We start from the raw sequence: 19884 nt of genomic DNA on the forward strand, positions 1-19884 counted from the left end.
CTTAACCCTGCCTGCTTCATAGGGTCCCCTGATGGCGGGCGGAACCTGTCAAAGGAGCACGTCCTTGGCTGCCGATGCAAAGGCACAGCTTGTAGAATCGCATCCAACTTAGAATGAGGGACAGTGTCACGAGGACCAACCATCACAGTTAACCCTTGGAAATGGCTCCCGTCATCTACCTGACAAACTGTGGGCTTTCCCTCCAGCCCTGAGCTGTGTGTTAGCCTCGTTGAAGGAGTTAGCTCCAGTTAACCCGGTCATGTCGGACCAGACACACCTTGTTGTACAGTCCTTGCCACTAACCTCACACTGAGGGTATCAAGGTACTCTCTGAGGTTCACAGGACGCGTGTCAGGGGAGCCAGAAATCCCACCTCCCCCGGGTGTCCGATTGCATCTCAGGTACCTACCGCCCGCACAGAGTTGACACTTCCCAAGGCTGTGGCAATCAGAGTCAGGCATTCCTGAAGCCTCTCCGCCTGCCGAGGTGAGGTCCCGTATCTGGGCTTCTCTTTGAAGGCACTTCTGTACCGCTGTGTGAAACAAGGTTCCTGTCAACAGGAGCGTTGCCTTCAGACACGTTTAAAGTCCTTAATACCCCATCATCGGTTCCTGGCTCTTAACAGGGGAGGTGTTTTCCTTAGACAACCAGACCTACACCTTCTTCCCTAAGAACAGGCCATTTCGGTGCATTTACAATATCATCACCTGGTTTATAAAGGTTGTGCAGCGCGTATCCTTCTGCAAAGCAGTGCGGGTTTATGCCTTTTTTTTTAAGCAAAAACTGGCTCTGACTTATAGTTATTGTAATGAATGTTTTCATTATGTCATATTTAATATGCTATACTAGTAAATATAAATGATTCTAAGAGTTCCCATCAACAATTTAAACTGAATGTTCATAGTGAAAGATTTGTTACGTTTTTTAAACCATATTTAAAAACAAAAATCTTTCAGGCTAGATTTCAGCCTCCTTTCTATTTTGGATCTCTGGAGCTTCGTACATGTTCATAGTTGACACGAGAGAATAATATTGGCTTCTCTTTTTCTCTCTTCATACCTCAGTTCTGTTTCCCTTCTGGGTGACCCAACTTTCTCTAACTATGAATCAAAGACTACAGTACTGTGAAAACAGTGCAAGGACATCATATTACCCTAAGGTCCCTGGCCATCCTCATCTTACTATTCATATCCAATATAAGGGGCTCGGTGTTTTCTATTCCTGCTCGTAGGGCTCTCGGTCTGGCTCTCAGCTGCCTTAGCCCGACTATAGAGTTTATTCAACTCCAGTTAAAAGGTCTTGTTTACCATTTCTCAGTGTCCTGAGGCCACTCAGGACTCCTCCTCCTCCTCAGAAAGGTAGGAGGTGAAGGGAGGAAGGGAGAGCGGGAGCAGTGTCTAAGTGCTTGATTGATTGCTTTCATAATTAAAAATACCTGCCGAGGTCCGGCCACGCGTTTTGATTAATAGAGTCAACCCAGCTTTTCTCAATCTGTCTCCCCCATACACATACTAAAAGATAATCAAAGACCTCGGGGGCCGCCCAGGATAGAGGGATGGAGTTGATTTGCTTACAGCCAAGGGTAATTAAGGGCCCGAAAAGCATGGCTGTAGTAAAATTAAATCTGTTGAGTTTTATATCGCTCCACCATCGAAAGGACGGAACCCTTGACATTTAAAGAACATTAAGGTGACATTACGCGCCATTGGCAGAAAGAGGCTCTTGCTCATGCGCGGTGCCGTGAGGTGAGGTAGTAGAGGAAGAAGGCAGGAAGGATGAGAGAGGAAGAGATTGCGCCTCCATCCTGACATTCGGGAGAGCATGAGTTGGTGTCTGTTTCGCTTTTCTCCTTAACTACCTTGTACTCGAATCCTCGAGAAGTAGGAATTGTGAAATCGATTCTGCGACGCTCAAACACTCCCAGCAAATCATTCATTCGCTGTAAAGAGACTCTGCTTCTGTTTGCCCATTTTCCTTTTCCCTTCTCCCATCCGAACCGGCTCAGAAGGAGAGCGAGTCATCTGAAGCCAAAGCTCAGTGTAGAGAGAAGCTCCTGGCTGGTGGAACCGCCTTGATCCAGTCCTTCACTTATTGCTTTGAGCGAAAAGAATAGATGCACTAGTAGACGAGAATGGGAGTAAAACGCTGTTGATATCAGCTTTGATATTTCCTTATCCGTTGGCCCAGTGGGTGTAGTAATAATTAATTAATTAATTTAATTAATAAAAGCGACATCGGGTTGCTACCTGTCGCAGTGGTTTATGTTCCCAACACAGCCTTTCTATTTTAATATGCCTTAAACAGCACAATGGCTGGGCCACTGCCTAACCTCCAAGCGATTAATCCACCACCTGCCAATAATCCAGAGTTATTACTTCCTAAACTCTGTGTTCTATCTTGGCTGTTCTAGACCCAGTTGGGCAGCCCTCTAGGCCGTGTTCATCCGTCTCCTTCACATGGTGGCTGTGCCTCTCTGTCCTGTATTCTCCTCAGGCCTGGCGTCTCTCCTCTCCTCCACACCCTCCCGTCGTAGCAGATCTCCTTCTTTCTCTCCCCTGCTACCAGTCCCAAGCCCAGGAAATCCTAAACTCCAGTCTGTCTGCTCACCCCAGCTATTAGCTGTTGGCACCTTTAAGGTTCCCAGAGACTACATGAAGACACGCTCATACGAACAGTTTTGGGGGAAACATAGTCAGCATTGGTAATACAAGCAACTCCAAGTGGGTGTTGTTGTGGTAGCCCAAGACCCTCCCCTGTTTGCACAGCACAGTACTCCGTATCCACATCTACTCCCGTAGACAGAACCAACAGGGATGCCCCTTCACAAACTAGGGCCAGACGAGCGCTGTGCAGTCAAGTGGTGTGTCTGTCACAATACATTCATTTAGGCCAAGTCTTGCCCAGGCAGAGAATGTAATGTGGTCAGCATTTTAAGACGAGCTGGCGAGTCATTCGGAGGATCGCTTGCAATGGTATTACATGCCATACCTGGTCTAGAGACCCATGGTAATAACATTACTGAGTTTCATGAACAGGATGCTTAGAATATAAAATTAGAGAATTTTATGTTTTATCTCGAAGCATAGAATTCATGAGATCTGGACAGAGGGGGAAAAAAGTGTTTATTGGTGATTTTAAAACCAGAAGATGTTTAGCTTGGCGAGTAAAGAGGAATTAGGAAATGAGTCACTGCTCAGTACATTTCCGAGGGACTCATAATGATTCTCTTCCTGAGAATCCCTTCACTCTCCACCTCCTTGGTTCTCCATTTCACCTCCCTCCTTCATGTTTCTATTCTCAGGGGGAAAGCCTAATGCGTTAACGTAAAAATAACTCCACTGTACACTAGGAGTTAATAAACTGACAGAGAAAGGTGAGTCTTAGAGGGGGTGGAAGAGGGTGTCATGGAGGACCAGCATCTGACATAGTCTAGACTGGAAGCCCAGAAGATGGACCTACTAAGAAACGTCTCGTGTCTTTTCCTTTGAAACTTACAAAGAGCTTGGAGTGAAAGCAGGCATGGAAGGAATCAGACATTTTGATTCTTTCTGTGTGTTACGTACCTGGGAGGAAGTGACACAGACATGGCCTACAGAGTGATTCAATGGCGTCCCCATGATCTGCAGCATTCATGAAAATCACTAGTATCAATCTGAGGGGGAGGCTATTGGGTTTATCAGATGGACTCCCTGAAGGCGCATGGAAGGAGGCTCTCAGAGGGTTCTGAAATACAGATGGTAGGAAGTTATTCTCCTGGTTAAATGGAATCATTAGGATCTTACCTGACTCTTCGTGGGAGGATGAAACCTGGAGAGATAGCTCCTCCGTCTTTCCCTCCTCCTCCGCATCTCTCTCAAGCCCGTTGTTTCTCACCTTCAGCCTGGGACGTTTGGACCTAGGAGGCACGTGGGAGTATCTCCCACGGTTTGTCTGCCATTTTCTCCGTCTTCCCCTCTCCACCTCTCCTCTCCTAACTTTTCCTGAATGTGTTTGTTCCTTCTTCTCTGTACAGTTGGCAGTTTTTCAGAGCACTTGGATCAGATAAATGGGCGAAGCGAGTGTGTGGACAGTACAGATAATTCCTCAAAGCCATCCAGTGAATCTGCTTCTCACATGGCCCGACAGCGATTAGAAAGCACTGAGAAAAAGAAAATTTCGGGGAAAGTCACAAAGTCCCTGTCTGCCAGTGCTCTGTCCCTCATGATCCCAGGAGGTAGAGAGATATCAACTCGCATGAAATTGTGTGATTTGTGCATGTGCTCCCTTCCCTCCTCCCCCCCAATCTGGAATGCTGATTGAAATGCAAAATTGCATGAGGCAATCACGAGTGGGATCCCAGGACAGCTCCCAAGACCTCTGGGGCAGCCAGAGAGCGTGTGCATCTCCATCTCAGCTCACATTCTGTATCTGGGGAGGAGGCTAGAGATGTTTCTTTCCCCTGAAGGCGGGTTTCATTTGTTTCCTTAAAGCCTTTTTCTCCCCATGAGCTAAATAATGAATTTCGCTCCCTGGGATAATTCTTCTGTAGACCGCGCACTGTGTATGTACTTTACAGAGCTGTTTACAGCCTGCGTGTTGGAAACCCAGGTATGATTTGCTTCATCTAGTTAATGAGGGAACAGACGCAGAATGTAAGCTTTACATTTCCGGAGATGGCAGAGGCTTTCGTCACAGGAGGTCGTGAAATAAGATGCTTTCCAAATCTGGTGGACTGAGCTTCGCTTTCTTTGCTAATCTGTATCGTGTTTTGGGAAAATCGGACTTAATTACGGTTTTGTTGGATTACCGTGTTTTCCTACCACTTAGTTTGCATCTACTGATCAGTAAGTCTGGAGTGATTCCCCTGGCAGAGATGAAATGTACACACTGGTGGTCGTGATATCATTCAGAGGTGGGGGGAGGGCTGCAAATTGAATTCTTTTATAGATGACATGTATTGGGAAGAATTCAAATTACATAACATTGTCAAAGAGATTACTTAACTTTTTACATTTTTATTAGTGCAAAAAAACCCAAAAAACCCGAGAAGGCATTATATAAATTCCTTTGCTAGGAAACACCCCATTGAGCCCCATAAAGCATTCAACTTCTGTCTGTTGTCTATATGGTCATGCATACTTCAAAGGTGCCCGCAGTACCCACGTGCATCAGGGAAGGGCAGTTCAGTGTGGTCTAGTCCATGTGTACACACAGGTAAAGTAGCCTGCACAGTGGAAAAAGGGGAGAGTCACCCCTTTTGTAGAAGAAAGGGAGACCCACCGTGTGGTTAAGAAGGGGGAATCCTAGCCTTCCCACAGTTTGCATCTTAAGCATCTGACCTGCCCTCCGCTCACATGACATGAAGGTCCCCATCCACCAGTGACCTCTTTTTCTACCTGGCCTTTGGATAAGACAGAAAAGAGAGTCAATGTGGCACATGGAGTCAGAGTAAAAGGACACTTGCAGTAACACTTAGCTTCCCTCTTGTTTGGACGACAGAAGACTTAGAACACATGTAGTATGAATGCTTTCACCGTATAGTGACCATATGAGGTCCTTCCATGCCCTTGTGAGTCTCCAGCATTACTGGGCACCTCATTCTCTCTCTCTCTCTCTCTCTCTCTCTCTCTCTCTCTCTCTCTCTCTCTCTCTCTCTCACACACACACACACACACACACACACACACGTTTCATGAGCAATCACATAGAGTGAGCTTGCATCCTAATCTGGCTCTGGCTGCTAGAGTAGAACACTCATAAGTTACCTGTTTAGTAGATCTGTTGTTCATGGCTGAGATGCCCATAGTCAAGGCCTCAGCAGATACGATGTCTTGTTTTGCACAGACAGCGTATCTTAGAGGTTCTCTGGCCTCTTCCAGAAACACATCACCAGAGGCAGAACCCTCAGAGTCTCATTATTTTCCAAATACTCCTCTGAATATTGTTATCTTGATGGTTAGGATTCAGCTTCTGAGCTCTGGAGAGCACAAATGCAACAGAGTGGAGAATGGTGTTGGGGAGGTGAGCTGATTTGCTCGTAACACATGTTTCTGACCTTCCTCACCCTTGAAGCTACTATGTGAAGAGAGCAGCTGTAACCGCAGTCAGTCTTTTATAGTTAAGTTTCTCAATTGAAATGTGTTACTGTGTACTGGCCCAGTAATTTTACAAAAACCAGCTGGTACTTACTTGGCCATTGTTGTCCTGGCCTTTTGTGTTTGGAGAGTCATGTTAAATTGTTTAGTGTATGATTTAGAGAAGAGTCTTTCTCATTATACATTTAGTCTGTTCTTGAAAGAATCATTGTAAACACATGCATCTATAAACTTCTTATCTCACTGAAATAATTTAAAGACACCCCAACCAGAGACATCTTTGTGTAGCAAATCTAAAAATTCTCAGTTTTAGAGTATTGATTGAAACGTTAGTTAAACCAGACACTTCTGCTATCCCCTTGTCAGGCTTGAGTTCTGCATCCACACCAGTTACCAGTAAAAGCATTTTCTGCATTACTTCTCATTTTGCCGTTAGAAACAAAGGGACTTGTTTATGACCATTCTTTGTTTTCCTGGTTATGGTGGGGCTCCCCATGGGAATAGTGGCTGCGGCCCAGATCCGCCTTGATGCCGGCTTCTTTGTTGCAGATATGTTTGCTGTATCTCCATTGGGAAGTCCAATGTCCCCGCATTCCCTGTCTTCAGACCCTTCTTCTTCCCGGGATTCCTCTCCCAGCCGAGATTCTTCTGCAGCCTCTGCTAGTCCCCATCAGCCCATCGTGATCCACAGTTCAGGAAAGAACTATGGATTTACCATCCGAGCCATCCGCGTGTATGTGGGGGACAGTGACATCTACACGGTGCACCATATCGTCTGGGTAAGAACAGACCCTCTTTCTTGTCTGCTTTCCTTTCCAAGCAGCCTGGAGTGTACGCCTGTTGACTGAAGCAGAGTTGATCCTGATGTTTTCTCTGTTTCCGTGGTACTTGGGACCCATTTTATTTCCCTTTTAATGTCCTTGTCTCTATTTCTGTGGTAGAACTGGGTATAGCCCACACTAGTCATTTTTCCTAACTCTGCCCAGTTTCTGTAATTGCTTGCCCATTCTTATGTTCCAATCTGGTGAACATGAAGACCACCCTCTTTGTATCCCTATACTGTCCTTTTAAAAAAAAAACATTTATTTCATTTTCAATGATGTGTATGTCTCAGTACAATTGATCGTAGAGGCCAAAGGTGCTGTTTAGCCCAGAGCTGGAGTTAAGAGACAACTGGGAACCACCTAGCATGGGTTCTGGGCACTGAGTTCAGATCCTCTGCGCGAGCAGTGCTCTAACTGGGGAGCCAGCTCTCCAGCCCCCGCCCTCTGCATTGCTTTTTCTTGCTTTTCACAAATTACATTCCCGCTCACGTGAGATTTTTTTTTACGTAAGGAAACATGGAAATTCTCCTATTTTAGAACAGTATCAGAAAAGGAGCCATGCCTTTTTGAGTCCGTACTAGGAGCTTAGGATCAGTCCCAAAGTGACTGCAAACATCCTGACAGAAGAAACAGCAGGCGTCAGGGCTGTGATTTGGTGACTCATGAGTCTGTCCTCTCCTCTGCTCTTGGACTACAGAACGTAGAAGAAGGAAGTCCCGCCTGCCAGGCCGGGCTAAAGGCCGGCGATCTGATCACACACATCAACGGAGAGCCCGTCCATGGACTCGTCCACACAGAAGTCATTGAGCTCCTGCTGAAGGTACCGTCTTCCTATGTCCTGGCCAGCAAGGCAGCAGGAACCCCAGGGAGTCAGCACTGTGAGATCAGGTTCTCTGTGGCAGGGCCGGCTGGCTCCCTAGTCAGTCCCACCACTGGAAGGGAATGTAGTAGTCAGAAATGGAAGAAAAGCTATTATGACCTCTCTGGTTTCATGCTGTGAGAAGGTGTCCTTTTTTTTTTTCCTTTTTATTGGATTTTTTTAATTTACATTTCAAATGTTATTCCCTTTCCTGGTTTCCTGGATATAAGCCCCCTATCCCATTCCCCTCCTCTTTTTCAATAAGGGTGTTCCCCTCCCCATCCACCCTCCCTTCCCACCCACCCCCACATTCCCCTACACTGGGGGAGTCCAGCCTTGGCAGGACCAAGGGCTTCTCCTTCCATTGGTGCCCAACAAGGCTACATACGCAGCCGGAGTGATGGGTCAGTCCATGTATAGTCTTTGGATGGTGGTTTAGTCCCTGGGAGCTCTGGTTGTTGCCATTGTTGTTCTTATGGGGTTGCAAACCCCTTCAGCTCTTTCAATCCTTTCTCTAATTCCTCCAGTGGGGGTCCTGTTCTCAGTTCAGTGGTTTCCTGCTAACCTCTGTATTTGTCAGGCTCTGGCTGTGCCTCTCAGGAGGCAGCTATATCTGGCTCCTGTCAGCATGCACTTCTCAGTGAGAAGGTGTCCTTGAATCTGCACTCTTACTACCCACAGCTGCTTCTCACTGCCACCCCTACAGAACATGACTTCTCTTTGTCTGTATGCCTCACGTCGTAGATTCCATTTGGGAATCACCAGTTCTAAGGGTGAACATCAGTAGATGCTACTCTAGTGTAGGCGGAGACAAAGTACCACGGAACTGGGAAGGCAGGTGTAAGGCTTCTAAGAGTTGGCACTCCTTTTAAGGCAGGACTTTAGAAGTATTTACATGCGCTCTAAATGATAAGTAGAAGAATGGTCCTAGCGGTTCAGGGCTCCTCTCCCTCCCTTTCCTTCACAACCTAAGTTAAGTTTCCATGGGGACCATTTCCTACTTAAAAGGAGCATTGACTGGAGCCTGTGGGCATCAGACCCCAGAACACAGGAATATAAACGGAGAACAGTGTACGTCTATCCTCTCAGGCGAGCCTTTCGAGATTCGTGATTTGCCTCGTGCTAACCCCAGAATATAAAGTTGAAGATACAAAGATAGCTGAGCTTGAATTTAATTTTAAATTTTTCTCATTAAAAAAAAAACAAAACCTACTTTATCTGGAATGAGAATCATAGTCCATCCTTAAACAATTTTTGGACAACTTCTTTCATGACCAGCTAGAAAGATTTGAGCGTCAGCAAATAAAAACCCATTAGGGATACACAGGATAAATGTGTACAACTGTAAGCCCCTATGCGTGGATTAAATAACATTTGAGACCTCATAAATATTATTGATACAGGGACTAAGGGATGTTCTTTGCTCTCAGAGAGTACAGGACATGTATATGAGAAAAACAAGTTAATTATCCCAGACTGAAACAGAGAAGGAACATTGTGGTTCTGGAGAACGTTCTAAGTAGGGAGAGGCATGCCAGGGGAGTGACAGTGACGTGGAACTTGAAAGAAAATAAGGAATTTTGAAGGCACTGGCAGAAGGGTGGGTGTACAAGTCTTTCAAACACAGATGCATTTAAATGCCTGCCCTCCCACCCCTGCTTCCCATCATTCCCCCGACTCATCCAAGGACCAGTTTTCAAAGGGCTTAGGGTCTAAGGGTCCAAAATCGATAGTCTCTGCATCCTCAGGTCCAGGGTGAGCTAGGGGACAGAAAGCTGTTTTTCTTCCTTAACTCATGGTATTAATTAAAAATTGGCCCCTGGTGTAGGGCTCAGCAAGTTTATAGAGTTAAGATGAACCTCGGCGTTTTCCTTCATATCCCAATGTGGCAACAGGAAGATGGCTCAGACGGCTACTTCAGATCCGAGTAACTTAGTTCTACCCAGCAATCCTTCCTTTTAATTTCTGTCTGACTAGGGAAGGGATTAACAGTCCCAGTTAAGCATCTCAGAGATGGGAGGCTGGGTGGATCGGCTGACTTTTGAGATTCCTGGGCTGTGAAAACCACCTGAAGCTGTCTTAGACCACCCAGGACAAACATCAAGAAGGAACACAGACTGCTGAGTCCCTCCAGCCACTTCGCCCACAGTCTGTGTGTGATCCTGTGGTCCCCCGTCTTGTGGGTGAGAGTCTGGAATGACTATGGAGAGCTCGTCTCCTGTGTCTTTCAGTTTTGTGGGGACTGTTGAGAACAGCGGACAAAGGTCATGATATCCAAAGTCCCTTGGCCCTACCCAAGAACTCACTGTGTGTAACCTTAGGAGCTGGAGAATAATTCTCTCAGTTCCCAGCTATCCTACCAGTGCCTTAGATCGGTGATATTTTTAAAGCTACTTTTTTGTTTGTCTCTCTGTGTAACATTGACTGTCCTAGAACTCATTCTGTAGATCAGGCTGGCCTCAAACTCAGGTACTCCCCTGCCTCTGCCTCCCATAGTGCTGGGATTAAAGGCGTGTGCCATCACCGCCTGGCAGGCTGAAGGAAGTCTAAGTTATAAATGGTAATTGTCTTAGTTTGCTTCGATTGCCAGGGAAGACCATGGTCAAAAGCTACTTGGGGAAGAAAGGTTCTATTTCGCCTTAGAACTTGTAGTCAGTTCATCATGAGGAGACGGAGGGCAGGAGCCTGGAAGCAGAGGCCGGGGAAGAACACTGCTTCCTTAGTCTTTGTTCCTTTATGCTCCAAGGCCGTCTGCTCATGGGTGGCACGGTCACCACAGTCACCGCTGGGCCCTGCCCTCCTACATTGATGAAAGAATCAGACAACCTCCCACACGACAGTCAGATGGGAGGCATCTTCTCAGTCTAGGATTCCTCTTCCTAGATTACCCTAGTTTGTGTCAAATTGATTAAAAATCCTTAACCAGCACAGGTATAAATAAATACATACATGCATTAATTATTACACATTATATTGTTTACATATATACATGTAAATATTTATTTTTTATCTATGCAGGTTAGTGATATATATTATATGTATATAATATAATGTATAATATATTCATGTATATATCAATATAGAAATATATATTTTTATATTTGTATTGTACTCTTCATAACAGTAGCATGTTATATGTAAAATAGCTCCTACCTCAGCCTGTGTTTATCTCATAGCATACAGATGTTTATGGAAGAAGCGAAAAGTAAGCTGAATTTATGTTGTATCTTAACATGACTCTTTATTTCTAAACCCTCTCTTCTTGCTTCTGTGAGATTGTGTATGTAGTCCCCCTCCCCCGGAAAGGTTTTTGGAAATGTCTCAGAGAACCAGCTGGCCCTCTGTGTGAACTTTTACCTCACCTTGTAACTGGGATCACCTCCTACAACCTACGGCTGTATCACAGGGTACAGTCACTTTGGGCCACTGAAAGGATGCAAGCATGGTAGGGCGTACCACGCCTTGGCACCTTCTGAAGCCATAGAATGCTCTGGCACCCATTTAAGGCAGTAGATCCTGCCTCTGGTTTATAAAGGAAGCACTCAAGGGCAGTAACTAGTCTAACAAGCCAAGGAAAATGCAAGGGATTTAATTATCGCCCCGGTGAACTGAGTAATCACGCAGCGTTCTTCCAAACTTGAACAGCAATTCTTGAACAAAGAGTGTAAAATGGGCTTCTAATCTCTATGGCCTGCTTCACACAGGGGTGGCAGGCTCTGTTTAGTATTCCTGGCTGTCGTGCTCATGGTCTTTCATACCTGCTAAGTATTTAGAGCATCTCATGGCATCCTTGGATAACAATGGCAAGATCACTAGTGTGGCTGTATGTACATGTGTAGAAGAACATAAACTACATGCATCTGTCTTATGGACTGAGAACACCAAGAGCATTTCCTACATCCCATTGCTGCATACTTAGTCTCTTTTTCCCTTCCGGCATTGAAGGTAGACCTACTGTGGAAGCTGCAGCTCACGTGTACAGGGAGGTGGGTCCATCAGCAGTCAGCAGTGTAGACTCCAGGGATGAGGGGATGTTCAGTTCCCTCATACCTTCCCTTTCAAAAGAGCTTGGTCACAGGACATCATCAGTCTTTCTAAAAGAACTTCATGGTCTTCCTTTATACCCTTCAGTCATAACTTCATTGTCTTTCCTTTGCCCTTCCATCATAGATGGAGACCGTAATGTCCCGGTTTTCAGCTCTTGAGCAAATGATAACATATCAGGCTTAACCCCTGCAATCAGGAAACTTTCCGTTCAACCATATGGCTTTGTTTAAATTCTTGGTGCTTAAGAGAATCTCTAGGCCTCACCAGCACTTGGTTTAGTAACTTCAGGAACTCTGGGAGCTTTTCAAGTATGGGGGGGGGACAACCAAATGATAGGATTGACATCCTTCCATATTTGTTGAGAACCTGGTATTTCCAGAACTTTGGGCTAAATACTATGAGTCATCTAAATCAACACAGGAAAATAGCCAACGGGGAGCTGAGGTTATAGTTCAGTTGGTAAAGTTCTTCCCTTGCAAGCATGGCGACTTGAGTTTGATCCTCCAGGACAGTGGTTCTCAGCCTTCCTAATAGTGCTGTGACCCTTTGTTACAGTTCCTCGAGTGGTGGTGACCCCCAAGTCATAAGATTGCTACTTCATAACCGTAATCTTGCTACTGTTATGAATCCTAATGTAAACATCATCGGATGTGCAGGATATCTGATAATGTGACCTCCCCCCACCAAAGGGGTCATGACCCACAGGTTGAGAACCACTACTCTAGAACCCTACGGAGTGCAGACACTTGGACTCAGTGGCTTTTGTGTTCTCACCACTGGGGAAGCGGAGACAGGAGAATCTCTGGCTTTGCTGGCCAGACAGGTTAGCCTACTTGGTGACTTCCAGATCATATATCAAGAAACAAGGTAGACAGCACCAGAGAAAAACCAGCTAAGGGTGTCTTCTGACCTCACATGCTTACACACGCGCACACACACTCTCACACACACACACACACACACACACACACACACACACACACGATCCTACCCAGCACGCATACACATATATAGCTAATGCAGCAAGAGTACTTGGCACCCGCCAGGCTCTGCTGGGTTTTACACAAATTCATGTGACCCTCCACTATTCTCTGAGGCAGATGCTATATATAGAAGTGTCCCCGTTTTCCAGTCACATGAACCATAGAGAGACACGAGCAAGGCAGCCACAACCATCTGCGAGGACGATGATTTCAACCTAGGCAGTGTGAGTCAGAGGCCGCGCTTTCAAGACCTACCACGCGCTTCTCCAGCACGTGCATCGAATCACCAGTACCTCATAGTCTAATGCTCACAGCGGGAAGCCCTAGGAGCACCAGGCTATAATCAAAGTGCTGAACCTGAGGAACAGACTGTAAGCGTGGCAGAAGTTCCGAAGTAGGAAAGGCTAACAGTACACACTGAAAAAGCAGGAGAACCAGGGGCTAATGGGTGCAGGCCTGTAAAGATGGCTGGAGAGTTATTACATTGGGATTGTCCGGGCAACGTCGATAGAAAGGCAAGTGTGAGGTGGGTGGGTGGGTGGGTCTCCTGTGTTGTGAAATACACAGTGAGCCTCGTAGGTTGAAACCTTGGTTCATGTTGGGGTAAGGTGTGCAAGCTGGAGCTAGGGCGGAGAATGAGAGTCAGGGATACCCAGAAGAAAGAGGTCCTACCCCGGCTGAGCTTTACAAAGATCAGATAGAGACAGTGGTGCTCTGTTACCTAAGGCCAACTAAAACTGACAAAGCCAGGCTGAGGCCTTGACAGTACTCACTTCAGCCCACTTAAAATCCCTTCCCTCCCAATGTGCACGAATCGCGAAAAGGCTGGCAAGTAAAAGTGAATTAGCCGGACATCCAGCAGCAGTCTGCTTGCCCAGGTTGTCTCAGTTGTTGCTGCTACTGTTTCTCCAAGTTCTCTCATGCCTCGGGTTCCTTGTAGCGCCTGCTGTAGCTAGGTGGATCCACTAGGTGGCAGGCTTCGCAAACAGCACCCAACAGTTTTTAGTCACTTAACCATTTCTACTGATGCTCCTGATTAATATTTGCACGGTGCATCCTGTGAATTTTTATTGCAGGAGCTGTCTCTGGTGTGTGTGCCTGTCAGTCAAACAAATTGCTTTCTGAAAGGTCATGGGTAGAAACAAAGGAAAAGCAGGCTTAGTTTTTGTTGAAGGAGGCGTTTACGCAGAGCCCAAAACATGCTGAGTCAGCAGGCCCTGAACCTCTCTCTTTTCTGATGAGAAGCCTTCATAATTTGTACCCTATTTATCTTACACAGTTTTATCATGCTTATGCCTCCTTCATTTCCCAGCGTTCTGGTTCTCTGAGCATGGCCCGTGATGTCATGCTGGCCACCACTGTGGTGAACACAAGCCAGACACTGGAGAGGTAGAGAGAAGCGGGCACCTGTTGTCCACGTGGAGCAGGTTGGGCAGGAGGAACACTAGGGGATGAAGGACAGAGTAGCCAGGCTCTGTCGGTTCCACTCACCATCATGACTCTGAGAACAAGAATCTTGGGGTCCTTGAAACTGTTGTCCATAGTCGGACAATGACAACCCTTTCTCCCCTCGGGAGTAGTGACCCGAACCTCGGATCTTGATCACAGGAATGAAGATTATACACGGGAATGGCTTTAAAGCTAAACTGTGTTTTTAAAACACCGGGTGGCATTGTTAGCCTCCTACAAAGATACCAAAGTCTGAGCCGGTGTGATGGGACATGACCACAGTTCTAGCCCTCCAGAGGCTGATGAGGAAGGGCTGACACAAGTTTGAGGCCAGCGTGGGCTACCTTCTGAGTTCTGGGCTAGCCTGGTCTACAGTGTTAGACCGTGCTTTAAGAAGAAAAAAGAAAGGCAGTGTTGAGATGCATTTGGATACAGGCTGCAGTGGCTCACGGGATAAGACAGCCCTAGTGATCACATGGAGGTGTCTGCACTCAGTGTAGGAAAGTGGAAAAGAATACCCATGCTACCTTGTTGCCCCTTTCATCAATCACGGGGTGGGGTGGGGGTTAAGATGTCGTATCATCACGGGTTCGTTCGGTTTATGAAGACCTCCTCCTAAGAACCTTCAACAGTGAATTTTTCATTTGGTCAGAAATAGGCCAACCTCTCCCATTAAAGTAAATGTAAACATTTTAAAGTTTTGCATCTACGTGTAGGACACACAACTTACCTTTCTGTTGGAATTCAGACCCCATCTATCCAAACTATTTTCCATAAATGTATTATTAGATGGGCGATTACACTTCTACAATGATATGTGAAGAACACTATGAAGGCAGTCATAAAACATGGTGTCTTTTCAGTAATAAACTAGAGGTAAGACATAAGCAAAGAGCTCCCTGAGGCACCTGTGGTCAACCTGTGGGTCGTAACCACCTGGGACTTGCATATCAGATATCCCGCATATCAGATGTTTACATTAGGATTCATAACAGCAGTAAGATTACAGTTTTGAAGTAGCAATGAAATAATTTTATGGTTGGGGGTGACCACAACATGAGGAACTGTATTAAAGGGTTCACAGCATTGGGGAGGTTGAGAATCACTGCCCTTAAGGAATGGAAATAACCAGTGAACCATCAACTCACAGAACTGAAACTCAGAAAAGAGTAAGAGTGGGGCGAGACACCAGTCGGCAGCCGGCGCAAAGCACATCCTTGGAGAATCTTTGATGAGAGGTTTTCAGACACGTGAATTGGAAAATAGCTGCGAATATGACATTAAAATTGTTTATAAGACATGCAGATGTTTTACACATGCTCGAAGGGAAAAACTAGTATGCGCTAGGGATGACATAGCTTTGTAATTTAATGCCAGGGACTTGCTTAGCATGCTCCGAGGCCCTTAGTCTGACTCTCAATGCTGTCTCCTCAAAAACAATTAAAACCCAGCAGGAAATAGATTGAAATATCACCCATTGCAGTTGAGTGGAAATTTCAATGGTTTTTTTTTTCCCTTTGACTTACGAGTTCCCGTTTTTCTTCTTATAATGAGATACATCCCCGATCAGGGGAAAGAAGGTAGATATCAGCCAAGCAGAGATCCACTTTCCCGGTCTCCGTTCCCACAACAGTCATCTTCCCACTGCTCTGTATAGCTTAGAACTTAGCTTCTAGGCAGTCGCCCTGGCATTTTACAAAGCCCTTGTTCTGGGGCTATGCGTCCTTTCAAGTTTATCATAGCCACCTCTGACTTTGAAAGGCTGTATTTAGTCCCTGGCTATTCTGACATGCAAGACGAGACTGTAGGCACCAGAGTCTCTGCCCACCTGACCCAGCGGCACCTCTAGGCCTGGTTGCTATGCACCTTCGTTTCCAGGACCTGCCTGGTAACTCCCACCCCAAGGTGAAGTGAAAAGGACTCAGAAGCCCACCGGGAATCACGTCACTGTGCATGACCTGGTTAGAGAGCGTTCCCCATAGGCTGGCACATAACTTCCCAGCTCTGCAAGGTGACAGGTTTTATGACAATAAGAGAGGAACCTTCCAACATCATTACAAATAAAAGTCTCATTCGGTTCCATCACCCTACAATTTCTAGGTCAAAGGAAAACAGCGGAACAGAGAAGGAAGGAAAATATATCAAGCAAGACCAGACAGCTCCCGGGCACATATCTATTTAATACATATGGATGAAGATAGCTGTTATTTATAGAGTCCTTCCCATGTGTCACACTTGGTGCTGAAGGCTTTGCAAACTCTCACTCACTCCTCTGCTGAGCTCTAGGAGGAGGCGGGGTCCTGCTGGGAGCTGGTACAGTGTATGATCTTGTACAATGTAGGGCAAGCGGTCCTACCGACCTTGGATATGACTCCAATATACGGACTCCCACCTCCAGCCCACCCACCAAAGAGACCCGTTACTTCACCTACCCCATTTGGATCTAAGGACCTCCTGGGTCTGCGTTACTTAGCAGCAGGGGGCGCCTTTACACGGTGAACCTCTCTTTTTACTTGTCTTTGGATCTCTCGGTTCTGATCTTGCCTCTACATGGCGTTCCTTTTTAACATCACCTCAACATTATTTTTTTTTTATAGAGTGGGAATAAGGTGTCAATCACCACTACCCCATTTGAGAACACATCGATTAAAACGGGACCAGCCAGGAGAAACAGTTACAAGGGCCGGATGGTGAGACGAAGCAAGAAGTCCAAGAAGAAGGAAAGTCTAGAAAGGTAAGTAGGGCCGGCCTTCTTTAAAAGGTCGGCCTCCACCTGTGTTGCGTAAAATATATTCCTTAAGAAATGCATCTGAGAAAGGTTATGTTTCCCTGTGTATGAGAAATGCCACGCCACAGTTCACAGTCGACATTCAAGTTCAGTGGCATAGCATGGATAGCAGGAAGAGTTACTGCTCTCGCTCTATAAAGATCGCTGCTGTTCTCTAGCTCGTGAAAAGTCCTTTGCTGATTTAAGGGGGGGAAAAAATTCTGGTGTGTTTATGTGCAGGTACACACATGCCACAGTCCATCAGAGATCAGAGGACAGCTTTTTGAGCAAGTTCTCTCTCTCAACCCTAGGCTCAGGGGACTGACCTCAGGTGGTCACGCTCCTGTGAGAAGTACCTTTACCTGCCGAGCCATCGTGGCCCCACCGCTGTGTTTTTGTTTCTCTTTATGTTGTTGTATTTGTTTAAGCCTTCGGACATCATGTCAGAGGAGTTGGATTCGACATGATTAAGGAAGTCTTTTATTGCTTGTCTATTTTCCAATATTATATATTACGTGTATACACACACACACACACACACACACACACACACACACATACACACACACACACACACGCCTTTCAAATAAGCCTGGAAATAAAAGGCTCTGTGTGACTGAAATCTAGCGAGGTGGCTCACATTGGCAGATGAGGGAGTCACCAACCATTCCACGTACAGACTAAAGCCTGCGTGAGTCTGCTCTGGGGAAGGGTGTTTCTTCCCAATCTAGGCATGGCTCCTTTGAGCTACCATACGTAGTCAGGATCCTTTGTTCACTTGAACCGGAGTCTCCTCGTGCTATCTTTGGATAGAAATATAAAGAAGTAATCTAATAAAAGTGCTTTATTAACTCCAAGAAAAAAATCAAAGTCATATAAGCAGGAAAATGTAAAGAACCCACCTGAGACGGAGAGCCCTGCAGGAACCACTTAAGTAGTCAGATTGGTTTGGGGGTCAGGGAGCATGTGGTATTAGGAGGTAGAGGTGACTTTTTATGAGTTTAATTCTAATTTTATGGTGATGTTTTGAGGCTCTTCCGTTTGGTTTGTTAAGTACTGGGCCTGGGCCTCTTACACATAAGCAAGCATTCTACCACGGGGCAACACCCTTGACCTTCTTTTTACTCTTTGCTATTGTCGTGTTTTGAAATGGAGTCCCAGTTCTTCAGGGTAGGCTTAAATTCCCCTGGTAGCTTCGTTTAAACTCATTTTGTAGCCTAGACAGACCTTGAATTTGAGATCCTCTGGCTTCCGATGTGCCAGGATTACAGACCCTGCAGTTCCTGACTCAGTCTCTTGTTTTTCATGGTTGGATCACAACAGATAAGCCCCAAGCCTGGGAACCAGATAACCACATAAGCATATGAGTTATAGAGTGTTCTACATACTACAGGGACGGGGAGTAGAAGCAGGTACAGGAATAGAAAGGGGATCATTCTGCGGACTGGGAAGAAAACAGAGGACTTCACGGGCTTACAGAGCCATCTGCCGGCGTTTTATGTGTATGGTGTTCTGCCTGCCCGTATGTCCATGTGCCGCATGCTTGTCTGGGGCCCGTAGAGGCAGTGCCAGTGGCAGGTTCCCTGAAATTGAAGTTAGAGATGGTCGTGATCCACCAGGTGGTTGCTGGGAATCAAACCTGGGTCCTCAGAAAGAACAGCCGATGAGCGCCCTTAACTGCTGAGCGATCACTCCAGCTCCTTGTCTGTCATTTCATCCTAAATACATCCATTTCCCTTTCACACATGTTCTAAGATCACTCTGGGTCTCTTGAAGGGACACTTTATATTTTCATTATTTCCTCAGGTTACACAGGAAAGTGTTTAAAGTCTAGCATTATGACAGCTATCTGTTTTAAGCTTACCAGGGCTGGCTTAGGCATCTGTGGTAAAAAGTCCTGTGTGCAGCTACAGCACTGATTAGCTTTTGTGTTCGTTTTTATCTGCCGCTCACTGATGATACATTGGTCTCAGCCTCTCCGTGCTTTCCATGTAAGCACACAGCATACATTGTGCGGGGCATATTTAAAAGTCCACAGTGGACAACAAGCAGAACAAACCAGCCCTTTACAGATAAAAGCCTCTGCCCCAAACCTGTTACTGTAAAGTCAGTCTATACCCAAGTCAGTAGTTACTGGAAGAAAAAGTCTTATCTTTTGATGAAGTCACATCAGTACATCCAAGGCATGAATGTACTCAGAAGTCGAGTTTTAATATTTTATAACTTTCTCACTGTCTCTTGCTGTTTGGAATTAAGACATTCTTCATGTGTACTGTCAGCCTCCTAAGCCACGAGAAAGTTGTCTGTACAGAGTTGGCATGCTGCCGTTTGGTAGGTCGACTGTCTTGTCACTGTGTGACAGGGTGGGGCTGAAGACTTAGCTATCATGGGGATTGTTTTAAGAAGGTTCTGAGCCATGTGCTCCTGTCTTCACTCAGGAGGAGATCTCTCTTCAAGAAGCTGGCCAAGCAGCCTTCCCCTTTACTCCACACCAGCCGCAGTTTCTCCTGCTTAAACCGGTCCCTGTCATCTGGAGAGAGCCTCCCTGGTTCCCCAACTCACAGCTTGTCCCCACGATCTCCAACACCCAGCTATCGTTCTACCCCCGATTTCCCGTCAGGTGAGTAGATCTTCTAGCCTAGACAGCCCTAGAAAGGGAGGTATGAGCCAGGCGAGGCTTTGGGAAGGCAGGCTGGATCTCACGTGACAGACAGCACTCACAGAGAGGACACAACTGGGGACGATTCTGACCATGAGAATATAGCAGGTTAGAGGGCCATGGGGAAGCTTGTAAAAAGCCTTCCCTGGACTTCTAGGACCAGGAGTTGACTTTTTATAGACCAGGATGGGATGGAAGTACAGGAAGAAATGGGAAGGCATC

General features: G+C 46.1%; 1 protein-coding gene across 4 annotated transcripts in view; it reads left to right on the forward strand.

The window, feature by feature from the left end:
- Nucleotides 1–19884, forward strand: part of Mast4 (microtubule associated serine/threonine kinase family member 4) — a 590118-nt gene that overhangs the window by 563821 nt on the left and 6413 nt on the right. For 2 of the 4 annotated variants that reach the window (XM_032898966.1, XM_032898967.1), the window contains 5 exons: nt 4013–4213; nt 6624–6853; nt 7596–7718; nt 16834–16970; nt 19442–19623. In XM_032898966.1, the coding sequence (XP_032754857.1) occupies nt 4013–4213; nt 6624–6853; nt 7596–7718; nt 16834–16970; nt 19442–19623 (873 nt within the window). The remainder of the gene's footprint in view (nt 1–4012; nt 4214–6623; nt 6854–7595; nt 7719–16833; nt 16971–19441; nt 19624–19884) is intronic. The other 2 variants (XM_032898968.1, XM_032898965.1) reach the window with 1 other exon arrangement.

The sequence above is a fragment of the Rattus rattus genome, chromosome 3, assembly GCF_011064425.1.
Source record: "Rattus rattus isolate New Zealand chromosome 3, Rrattus_CSIRO_v1, whole genome shotgun sequence".
Taxonomy (NCBI): Eukaryota; Metazoa; Chordata; class Mammalia; order Rodentia; family Muridae; genus Rattus; species Rattus rattus.